Source organism: Anastrepha obliqua, chromosome 1 (assembly GCF_027943255.1).
Source record: "Anastrepha obliqua isolate idAnaObli1 chromosome 1, idAnaObli1_1.0, whole genome shotgun sequence".
In the NCBI taxonomy this organism is placed as follows: domain Eukaryota; kingdom Metazoa; phylum Arthropoda; class Insecta; order Diptera; family Tephritidae; genus Anastrepha; species Anastrepha obliqua.
The window spans coordinates 183,779,192-183,791,804 of record NC_072892.1 but is presented as its reverse complement, the minus strand read 5'-3'; the positions used below and the strand labels follow the sequence as shown (position 1 = coordinate 183,791,804).

Genomic DNA, 12,613 nt, shown 5'->3' with positions numbered 1-12,613 from the left:
GAAATTTGGAAATTCCGAAATTTGAATTGTTTTATTTTTATTTCACTGTCATACAAAAATGTAATTTTAATAAAACATATACATACATACGTACATACATACGCAAGCAGAAAAAAGTCCCAATTAACTGAGCAGACATTCATTCATTAAAGTTTCATGCACTCGTAACATAAAGTTCGCGCGCTCTTCTAAATGCTGCATTCGCTATGAGCCCCCTAGGAAAAACTTCGACTAGTGTACTAAATTTTCGTGCAATAATTAGTTTATATTTTCTGAACTTTTCTGTTATTTTTATACAGAACTGCTCAATGTGGCAGTGTGGAACTAAAACTTAGGGTTACCCCTAATTCCGAAGCATCGAAAGATTAACAAATTCACTGACAGCAGCAATTCGGAACCAATCGATTTTCGTGCTGGGAAGGTGTGCGCGTATATACATTTGTAGGAAATCAATCATTTACAATTTGATAGCTTGTTCAAGTAAGGCAAGATTTAATTGAAGACGAACCAGATCGAAGGCATATTTCCAGTATCAGCTACATATTACTGCTGTGATCATCTGCTTTGATAGTCTTCGTATGTCTAAAGTCAGTGTAAGTTGGGTGCCTACAATTCTCATGTGGGGAGAGCAGAAAGTGGGCGTTCAGTGTCCACGTGAGTTTTTGAATCTATGTATGTAGCGAGAGCAGGAATCCATAATTGCTATAGATAAACGCTTTTTGTATAGAAGAAGCTTGTGATCAACGTTATGAATTGAATGAGTCGAAGTAGGAGTGTATGCGGTGTCACAAAAAAGTATTGTGTTGCAAACTAGAAAGATATTTAAAAAAATAGTTTTTATTAAATCATCATCAGATCTAGTAGTATACGAGGGGTGCCTTTTATATGTCGGGATTAGAGAACAAAAACAAATTTTAATCCTCGAAAATCACTTTATTGTTTTTCAAAATATTCTCCATGAAAATCTATACATTTTTGCATGCGTTTGAACCAATTGTCGAAGCGTTTTTGCCACTCTGAATGAGGTACCTCCAAAACATGCATTCTGAATGCCGCAACCGGCTTCTTCAGGTGTCGAAAAACGTAGACCTCTCAGTTTGTTTTTTACGTACGGGAATAAAAAGAAGTCATTCGGTGCCATTCAGAAGTCATTGAGCATTTCCTTCGACCAATCGACACGAGCCTTTTTTTGAGCGATTGACAAATTGTGTGGGATCCAACGCGAACAAATTTTTTTGACAGTCAAATGTTTATGCAATATTGAATGTATGCTGGTCCCACTAATGCCTAAGATTGTCTCAACCTCACGATAGGTCACATGACGATCTTGCAATATCAGTTCGCGCACAGCATCAATGGTTTTCGGAACAACAACTGATTTTGGACGACCTTCACGAAATTCGTCTTGGAGTGAACTACGACCACGATTGAATTCACCATACCATCGATAAACACTGGTCCTTGATGGAGCTTCATCGCCAAAAAATGAATTAAGTTCATCCATGCAATGTTGTTGAGTTAATCCACGTCGAAAGTTGTAAAAAATAATCGCACGAAAATGTTCACGATTTAATTCCATTTTTAGACCGAGATGAATCTTTTAAGTTAATGTAAACAACACAAATAGCGCTGGTATTTCAAAACGTTCTGAGTACGTAAAAGCCAAAAAATGTCAAACTTTGCGACACAGCTGTCACTTGCCAGATTGCAACACCAGGGTTGCCAAATCCCGAAATATAAAAGGCACCCCTCGTAGTTAGAAAGACGATTTGCACTATTTTGGGAGCTAAAGGCATTCTATTGGTCGATTGTAAGTAGAAGGCCCTCAATTTTAGGAGAGAACTCTACGCTATAATTTTAAATATGTTTCTGAAGAGGAGGATGAGTCGTGTTGCATGACTTTTCTACACAAGTGTGACTTCCAAAGACGTAAAAATCTGAAAATTGTTTTGGATTAAGAAGAGAATACATCGAAAAATCACAATAATTTGATATTTAGTTTTCCCCTCCCTTTTCATTCCACGAATTTTTCTACCTTCTTAACGAACGTTTTTATAGGAACTCCAACTGAACTCTCAGGATTGACATTGTGTTTCTTGAAATTTTCATTATAATTTTAGTCATAGGAAAGTTATAACTGAAAATGCAGGCAATACCTAACAGCAAAAATTGGACAAAATTTTAGATTTCTTGGTCTACTGAGAAAGTTTTTCTTAAGATACTAGTATTAACAAATAATAATTTTAAAACTTAAAAAATATGTGTGTGGTGTTTGTATCGGGTGTTCTTGTAGCTGCATGAGAACTACAGATATCGATAACCATGGTTTGTCAGGTGAGGATGCAAACTGTGTTGGCATTTCTGTGCAGTCAAGTTTGGTAAGTCATCATGAATCGTTTATTTATTTACTTTGAAAAAAGTTCATAGAGCACTGGCGGCATAATCGGTCTTTATTTACTTCGTTACTGTGAATGGGAAGTGCTATCTGGGCATGCCGACTGAATTTTTGTTTCCAAAAATTAAAATTATGAAATAAATTTATATAAATTATGTAATATTAAAAATTAAACTAAGGCGACTAGCAGCAAAGACTTTCGGCGTGATATTCTTATTACACCTCCTTCCGACCTGAGATCCTTAAATAATTACGATATAATCAAACAATGGCAAACTTCTTGCCAGGTGCTTAGTAAAATTTTGAATAATTTTCTCTAAGAAAAATATTTTTCTTTGACCGCAATGAGTTAAAGTGGCATTTGAAAACGCAAGGCGCTGCGAGGCATTTGGAAGCCTATCAGCTCAAACATGTCCGGGAAATCAATACTAGCACCAAACTCCTGTTTTCGATTGATTTCAAATTTAAAAACATGCAACGAGAAAACTTGTGAGGTTGGGACAAAACGGACATTTACTTGAATGTATGACAACTATTTATAAATTGGGCTCTAAATAATTGAGGCATACTCTAACCAGCGAATTGAGCAGGGCTTTGTCCTATGAGACTTTTGGGAGCAAATATCAAACATAACTTACAAATATAAAACTAGAATCAAAAAAGTCAACGAAATTTTATACTCTGTAACTGAGAATGGCGTCCGCCGTAGCCAAATAGGTTGGTGCGTGACTACCATTCGGAATTCACAGAGAGAACGTAGGTTCAAATCTCGGTGAAACACCAAAATTAAGAAAAACATTTTTCTAATAGCGGTCGCCCCTCGGAAGGCAACAGCAAACCTCCGAGTGTACTTCTGCCATGTAAAAGCTCCTCATAAAAATATCTGCCGTTCGGAGTCGGCTTGAAACTGTAGGCCCCTCCATTTGTGGAACAACATCAAGACGCACAGCACAAATAGGAGGAGGAGCTCGGCTAAACACCCAAAAAGGGTGTATAATAAATTGTTTTCGTTGCTTTGAACAAAATCTAATTTAATAATCTTAACAGAATTTTCTCAAACTAATAAAACTTACATAAACAATATATAAATCAAAACTCTGTTGTTTAAAGCTCAAATAACTTATTTACATAGCTCCCTAATTGATATCGTGAATACTTATTTCCCGCGTAAATGTAATTTTTTATTTGCACAATCATCCGATGGTAGGTAAATAATTCACCAGATTGAAATGATTCTTCAACCATCTGGAAGTTTTAATTTTTTTCATACCAACTTTTTCGCTGCTGTCGTTTAATTCGTTAGAAACCGATTGAAGAATTCCCGGTAAAAACACAACTGTGAATTGGAGCCAGCAATAATTTGCTTTGTTTTTTTCGGTCTGACTCATGAAAACATTCGCGACGTGAAGGGAAATCACTTAATCGACCGTTGGGCGAATTCGCAACTATAAAATTAACGACAGTAAACAAATTATCAGCAAACGCATCTCGAACGCAACAACAAAGACGAGTGGTATTCGGCGCAACAATAAAATTTGTTAGAAAAAGTAAAAGTAGAGTAAAATAAAAATTAAATCAATATGAATTTCAATGGGGCACTCATTTTCCTGACTCTGCTTATGACCATCTTTGCGGGACAGACTGAAGCAGGTTGGCTGAAGAAGATCGGCAAGAAAATTGTAAGTTAGAATAGTTACATAGTTTCGGAAAGCTGAGAATAAAATATGAATATAATGACGTTTCCGTGTTTCAGGAGCGAGCTGGCCAGCACACACGAGATGCCACCATACAGGGGATCGCTGTGGCTCAACAGGCAGCCAACGTCGCAGCGACGTTGAAGGGTTAAACTAACAAAATAGTTGGTAAATACACACATACATATGCATGCATTCATATGCATGGGTATATAACTACAAACTAAGCTTCTTTAGTATAGAAAGTAAAAGAATTGAATTATAATTTAAGTACACATTTATTTTAGGAAAAAAATGCAATGCAAAAATAAAAAAAAAGATCATTAAATATTTCAAATGTAATGAAAATGTTTTTTATGTTTATACCAGGATTAGATGAATGATAATAAAAAGTAGAATTGAAATTAAAACGTAAAAGTTCATTTATTGTTTACCAGGGACCGCAAATTTTTTGTCTTTTTTTTACTTTATATACAAAATACATGAAAATCTCAAAAGATGAAGGCAAACGAAAAGTTTTCAATATCTTAATCATATTCAGTATCATCATTAGCACTACAGTCTTGTGCAGACCATTGCTCCAAAACTAAGGTTCTTCACCCCGAAATATCTTCTACTATGTATTTGCAGGGAGATCTTCTACTACGCCTTTGCTGGTCGGCTGTGATCTCATCAACGCAGCGTTTATTTGGTCTCCCTCCACCTCTCCGTCCATTTGGAGGGAGCTCTGCATTTATAAAGCGTATTGCGTTTCCATTTGTATCAATGCGTCGAGCTCGTGATTGTATCTTATCCGATAAGCTCGGTCATCTCGCCGGAAGTATGATCTCTTTGTTGTTCGCTATATATAGGGTGGGCCAAATAAGACCTACTAATGTTAAACACAAATAACTTTTGCAATAACCATTGGCTGGTACGACGGCGAGTTGAGACAGATGGGTCATCTGCAACACTCTGCCGCACAGTTTCCACGTTGTCTTCAGTGCGAATATTTCGATGGGCACCTCGTCCAGGACGGTCGGCCACTGAACCCAGCTCCTCAAAACGACCATCCAAAGTCCTAATCATGAATGCTTTGGGAGCGGATCTGGAATTAAAATGTTGCCGATATTTACGCTGCGTTAAAGCAATTGATCGTTGACAAGAATAGAAAAACTGGATAATTTTAACGCGTTGTGTTGTACTGTAGGGTTCCATAATAAATTTCCAACAATTCAATTATAACCTACAAAGGGAGAAAAATAAATATGTCAAAACATAAAAAAGTTATTTGTGCTTAACATTCGTAGGTCTTATTTGGCCCACCCTGTACTTAAGTGTTTGGTCGATGTCTGTTGTTTTAAGTACCCATATCTCGCTGCTGTATGGCATATTTTGAGCTTTTGATAGCAATTGAGAATTGATGAAGAGATCTGAGTATGCATTCACCATCGATTTCAATGTGTGCATCATCACTCGGTTTCTTTGCGAAGTGCATATATTTCATTTTCTCTGTGTTTACCCGTACACCAAATTCCAAAGCTGAATTTTTCAATCGCTTATCGCGCAATCACTACAATGTCATCGGCATAAGCTAACACTTGCGAGTAGCAGTGAAAAATCGAATGACCGCATTTTAGTTTGCACGCTACCTCATGGAGTAATAAACATTTTCATTTATCATAACCCTCCCATTGGTGTTTGCGGCATCTGGATTAGTTTTATAATTTTTAGCGGTATACCTCTTTTAACCTGCGATTTAGATTTGAAGGTGTTGGACCGAAATCGTATACAAGCTCGGGCAGTATATTAAATCGTCTAGTTTTAGCCCACACCACGGCACACGTAATATTCACTTCTGGCTCGATCACCGTACGCGGACAATGTCCGTCATTATAGGTAAAGGAGTTAAACATTATATCTAACGGTTTCTATTAATGCTTCTAACAATGTAGATTCAGTGCGATCTCTCTGTGTTTTTCTAGAATTTGCATTATTGTGAGCCATTGGTCTGTTGTGGATCTACTCTTGCGAAAACCGCACTGTGTTTTAAAGCATTAACGGCTCCCCACAAAAAATAGTCCCACGGGCTTAAATCACAGATCCGAGGCGGCCAATCGGAATGTCGGCTGATTATTCGGTTTTCAAAAACGGTAACCAAAAGTTCGAGTGTAACTTTGGCAGTGTGACAAGTTGCACCGTCCTGTTGAAACCAAATGTCATCCATGTCATCCTCTTCAATTTTTGGAAACAAAAACTCGTAGAGCATGTCACGGTAACGCTCGCCATTTACTGTAACCGCGGAAGAAGAAGAAGACTCACCACTTTGGAAATAGGATTTCAATATTTCCCAATTTTGTTAAAGCGTATCGGGTCCCATTTCGTAAATGTCAAACCTTTAAGTAAATTATGAACACATTTGACATGCCATTTGTGTTACCATTCTCAAAAAAATAGGTGGTTCAAAAAGCAAACGCTATATGGCCCACCCTGTATGCTGTATTTTCTATGCTCAGAAGTTCATTAAAGTATTTTTGCTGAATAGATTTTTTTTCTTTTTCTTTTATTATTTCACCTTCCTTCTTTTTACCCAAATTTATCATTTTTATCATGTTGATGTCCTATTTTTTATTTTGTTTTATAATTTTCTTTGCGTCTTCCTTTTTCTTTTGTCATATTCAAGTAGGTTTTGTCTTGTTCGTATGTATAAAGATTTTCTTTACACTCTGCATCAAATCACTAATTATGGTGCGTCTTTTTGTGTCTATTTTCTTTTTAGCTGCCCCATTAACCGCATTTTTTAACATCAGCTCAGATGGATTCTGCAATGTCTTCCTTTATTACGGTTAGTTTATCGTTTATGCTTTCTAAATACGCGCGACTCAGTATTACATTTTACTTTCTTGAACTGCGATCGCCTATTTTTGAATTTTTAATCGGTGATTATTCGAAATTCGAAAGTGTGACAAATTTTAACTCCCTGTTATTATAAAATAGTTCGTTTAAATGCAAATCATTAACTACAATGCCCTGAATGGATCCAAGTTCAAACCCTTTCCCAAGTCTCTGCTGGTAAATTTACGGTTATTGATCAACTTTTCTTTCACTTCAGGAATGTTTTCATCCACTTTCGATGGCGATGGCGTGCCACTACGTTCGTCATTCTCGATGGACGCACGATCTCTTCTGAAACGTAAACGGCTGTTTTCATTGCTGAACCAGTTTCCCAACATTTCCAAGGTTTTCGTACGATTCAATCCATTTTTAACGCAAAATCTTATACAAACTCGTTGCGCAAATTCGAATCCATTTTTAAAACTGTATAACATCGAAAACACGTGCAGGTAGATATACTCAAGACGGTCTAACTCTTATAAATGGCAAGCAAGACTATAAAATTTTAGTAGGAATATTAATCACAGATGGGGCAACCTGACAAAAGAAAAAAAAGAACAGAACTCAAATCAGTTGACTTTTCACCTGGTGATTATTCCGGAAACTTTTTGATCAAGGTGGTATTTGGTTTTTATTAATACAAAAGTTATTTCCCTATGTGTGTATGTATGTATGCATGAATTGTCGCTGTTAGAAAAAACGCTTTTCATAATTTTATATTCCTTGCCCGCAGTGCTCTTCGAAGCCGCTTTCAACGACTTATAGCCACGGCTACTGGGGGTATCTAAAATCAAATAACTCTTTTAAATTTTCTTCGAACATGCAAATGACCGAATCTTGAGGAAAAGAAAATAGTTACATTTAATCCATATCTCCCCATGGCTTAAGGGAACAATCCAACTTATAAATTGGGTAGACAGAAAAAATTCTTTATCAAAAAAATGTGGAATAATATTAAGTACTGCTGGCATAGAAAATCCTCCAAGGCACGTAAAGTGTACGCCCACTTAATGAAATAAATGAAACGTTAACAAGGCGTGCGCTCACAGCCTCACGTATGTATGGGTATGTATGTGTATGTATGTACGTAATTATGTCCCACTTTCCTCCTGGGAAATTGACAGGTTGTACAAGAACTGGGTTACATACATTCACAATGCAACATCATTTTATTCATTATGGCCCACGGCTTTGTTTGTTCTACTCAATTCGCCTCATTTGGTATAATTTTTGGTAGCATTTGAAAAAATCGCGAGCAGATTGAACGAATTATTGACAGCTTAAAAGTAGCTGAAAAGTGAGTAGATGATTACAAATGAAGGAATCAAGTTGTATTCAAATTCGAGTGTCTTATTTAGGTGGGAATCGCTGATTTGTTGCTGCTGGAGGGTGGTAACTGGAGGAAGACTTCGAATTGTGCGAAGCGGAGAGCGCTAAGCAAGGGAGCACTTTTCAATGCCGCATTTGTGTCTCATAGCCAGAGTGTGGAAGTTTTGTCAACTGACAGACTGTCATTTTTAAAGGTGTGTCTAATCTGGATTAAACCGACAAAAAAGAAGAATAGGAAAAATTAATTTGAATAATAATGAGGCGGCTGATGAATGTATGTATGTATGTATGCACTTGAATGCCTCGAATTGGAATTTGAAATTTCGAGCTAAGCAGCTGAATCTCTAGTTCCTAATACAAAATGATATTTTCTCCCAAATTGTTTCTAATTATTGCAGTAGTCGAGTGAGTTGTGCGTGACTGCCGTTCGGTTGGTACTCGGCGGGCATTGACAAATCTGCGAGTCAATTTTTGTCATGAAAAGGCTGATTACAAAGACCATCTGCTAATCACAAGCGGCTTGAAATGTTAGGTAACTCAAGTTTTGAGGCAACATCAGAAAGCAAGCCACAAAAAGGTGGAGAGAAGCCCGGCCAAGCCACCTAACAAAGGATAAACGCGCCAATTATGTATGTATGTATATATGTGTGTATGTATGCCCACATGCATACAGTTAGACTTCGACAAATTTTTAATATCCGCCTTTGGTGATTTCTCTTCCTTTTTATTGTGAATTTTGTGTGAAATTAAAAATTTCATTGTAAACATCTTTGCATCTGTATGTACGTGTGTACGTCTACGAGTATATGCGCGTAATATCCTTTTGCTTTGCATATTTTATTATTTTTCTATTTCTCATTTTGATATATTACATGGGGTTAAACTGTGATTGGAAATAAAAAATGCGCACATCACTTAAAAATATGTCACATTTTTCGTTACCAAATAAATCTATTAACAAAGCATCCAGCTACAAACTACGCAGATTCGAGAGTGCAAGAAGGGGGACTCGAATTTACGCACTCCACTCGAGAAGTGTGAGCATACACACTCGTAGAAATGCGTTCTATGGGTGTTCCCGCCTCCCCGTGGCGAAAGGATAACATGGCTCAGTAGGAGTTTAATAAATTCAGCTTAAAAAGTGTAAGCAGTTCGCTTCCGCTTCGTGTTTGTCATCGTAAACGCTTTTACATATATTGAACTTGTAGCACACGCACATTCACACACATACTATTCTGTGTTTATGTGTTTAGCCTGTGTGACATTAGTGAATTTTTATAGCCTCGGGCGTTCTCGAAAAATGATTGAAAACGCATGTTGTGTGAATAATGCACTTGAAATCCATTTAATTTTTTTTATTTTTGTTTTTTATTGTTTTTTATTACTATCGATAAGTGTCTGTAATTGCACAAGTACATATGTATGTAGGTATATACACATTCTTACTTAGGTATACGAGTGCGAACATGTTTACCATATTTAGCGGCTTCATTACGCAGGCGAAGTGGGCAAGTGCTGAGTGTGAATGGAAACTTTTGGTAAAAACTTTGATTTATAATAGTATTTTCTATCGTTCTAGGGAGGAACAAAGAGCACAACAAATTCTTTCAATTCAGATTAGTTCTGCGCCAGTCTCTTAGCTTCACTCCATGTTTAATTCATGGCGCGCGCTTTAAATCCAAAAATCGTCTCCAAGTGCTCGATAGCCTTCCTCGTCTACGTCTGCCTTGAGGATTCCACTCAATACCGGCTCATCCCATTGTCTACGAAACACGTGGCCACCGAGTTGTACTCCACAGAACGTCATTCGAGATTGTGTTTGGCCAGAAGATTTTTAGGTATATGATGTGTGTTGATTTTGTGCGTTGCAAATTGTGTGATGCTTTCCAGATGGGGCGTAGGGAGTCAAATGTTGCTATAGCTTCCATAATGTGGTTTTGGGTGTCTTCGCTGAGCCACCAGACACTGAGATGATACTGCTGAAATAGCAAAAAGATTGCACTCCCTATTTTCATTCGTTTCGTTTGTTTCGTTTGTATGCGTCACTTTGGTGTTGCAGATGTTGAAAACCAGCCGGGCTTTGACGGCTGCTTTGTGCACTGATTGGAGTTGCGTTCCTATGTCGGAAAGAGTATGTGAACTTAGGCAAATATCGTCAGCATAGTCGAGGTCAGCAAGTCAGTCCTGCAGGTTTTTGCTTAGCTGGTTTAGAATCTTGTTTATATGTACAATTCCTGATAGGTCGACATGCATTTTTAATTTTTAAAAAAACCGCACTATTTCAAAACCGCATAAAAACAGAATCTACTGTATTTAAATCAGATTCTATCAGATTCATCCAACGTCTTCCTCTTTGATTTCTTTCAAACGGCATTTGCGAGCAACCCGACGCCAAATAAACCAAAAGAGATGAGATATTTATTATGATAGTCTTTCCCACCTCATAAAATATTTTCAGTGCAGGAGAGTTTGTAAGAATTCAGATTATTATTACCACCACACGCATGACGAGAGCCTTTTCTACTCAACTACTTTTCCAATCCAAGGCAGCACGCGTTGGCCAAAGTTGCTCTCCTTTGGGTATTTACGTTTTTAATGTTGGTTGCCTGGCAAACGAAGTCCTCTATTACTCTGAAATAACCGGCGTATGGTAATCATTGCGATCACTTGATTTCTTCTCCAAATTCCTAAACTAATTTTTCATTATAGAGGTAGCCGGTCAGATATCTTTATTTGTTAGAAAATTAAAATCTAGAAAGAACTATCAAATATATATAAACGTCAACTCCCAACGAGCTGAATGAACCGAAATTGCCTCTCTATTGAGAATTTCATGCAAATATTTTCAAAATTCATTTTTAAGGTACTTCTTATATACTAATATATAATTTATATGCGCGTAAGTACGAATTTGAACGTCTTACATGCATATTTTTAAGCAAACAGGCAATCACTGGAATTATCTAAAAATGTCTTAAAGGTTTTTGCCTACAACAAATTCACTCTAAAGCAGACACGCACCATGAATTTACGAATGGTGGGAGATACTGTGGGTGTGTTGGTTACAAGGAGGGTGAGGGAAAACGGCAAATATCTGCCAGTGTGTTGCCAGAACATCTTCGCGCCTTATTGGGTAAAAATATCTGGTGACATCCATTCCATTTGCTTTGGCGTTGGGTGCGTACTGCCAGATTGACTGCAAATACGAGTATACATACATACATATGTATGTATGTATAAAGTTGTATGGGTGTGCGTGCCTGCCTTTCTTCGGATGTAGCGACATAATTTGGATTAAACAAACTTTACAGCCGATCTATCATATTTAATATGCGATTTATGAACAACTTAAAATCAAATAATGAACTCACATTAAATATTTTTTATTGCAGAGTTGTTGTGGTCGCAAAGTAAACTAATACCGGAGAGAGCAAATGCAATAAAATTTGTGGTAATGCTAGAGGGCGAATAAAATCTAGTAAGAAATTGTAGACTCTGTAATGAAGTGCATCCCGATGCAACCGAAGGCAAGGAAATTATATTTCCTGAATTTGTAGTGTAAATATTTAGGAAATATTTCTAGCAAGCGGTGAGCTTAAAAATTAGAAGGAAGTGATCAACTTGACCGCAAGGAACGAGAAGATCACTTTGCAAGGAAGTATTCGCAATGAATGGCGAAGCTCCTGAAGAAGTATGGAAATAATAAAAAAATAGACACTAAGCTCACGTTTTGCGTTCTTCGCAATCACCTTACCGACTTTCTGATATGGACTTGATGCATCGCTTCTTAAAATAATCAAGAGCTTTTTGTGCATTCGGTGAGTCCTCGTACATACATAGATATATCCTTTCTCAAGGGTTACGGTACTTATATGTAAAAATAAACAAAAATATCACTCCTTACTAGGCCTTTAAGCTAAGTTCCTTCTCCAATTTGTGGCATAGTCTTTTATGCTTCTGCTTAAATTGAAGAGCCTACAGTTTTTTATGAGATGATTTGCACGGTTGGAAAACTACATTATTAACTACAATGGTAGCCTAATGTTAGAATAAACTTTGGTATTTAATATCCCGATCATAGAAATTGAAATGAAAATGAAATTCAATATACCTTGATAAAATTCCAATATCCAATTTTAGTCTATAAACAAAATTAAGTTAAACAAAAATGTAAGTTACAAATATCCAGTAGGAACTAGAATTCAGATAGGAAAATTATCTTTATATATAAAAATGAATGTTTGTCTGTATGCCCTCGATGAACTCAAAAACTACTGGACCGATTATTATAAAAATTGGTATATACCATATATGTATTTTT

General features: G+C 36.8%; 1 protein-coding gene across 1 annotated transcript; it reads left to right on the top strand.

The window, feature by feature from the left end:
* Window positions 1-3,921: 3,921 nt before the first annotated feature.
* On the top strand, window positions 3,922-4,311 carry LOC129243627 (cecropin-like). Its single transcript, XM_054880791.1, has 2 exons — window positions 3,922-4,074; window positions 4,149-4,311. The coding sequence occupies exons 1-2, from the start codon at window positions 3,976-3,978 to the stop codon at window positions 4,239-4,241; spliced, it is 192 nt and encodes a 63-aa protein (XP_054736766.1). The 5' UTR covers window positions 3,922-3,975; the 3' UTR covers window positions 4,242-4,311.
* The last annotated feature ends 8,302 nt before the right edge of the window (window positions 4,312-12,613 follow it).

Excerpts from the sequence above, each read along its gene's own strand:
- LOC129243627 (XM_054880791.1), top strand. The coding sequence starts at position 3,976 with ATGAATTTCAATGGGGCACTCATTTTCCTGACTCTGCTTATGACCATC. Across the intron at positions 4,075-4,148 it reads AGAAGATCGGCAAGAAAATT|GAGCGAGCTGGCCAGCACAC; the intron begins GTAAGTTAGAAT and ends TCCGTGTTTCAG.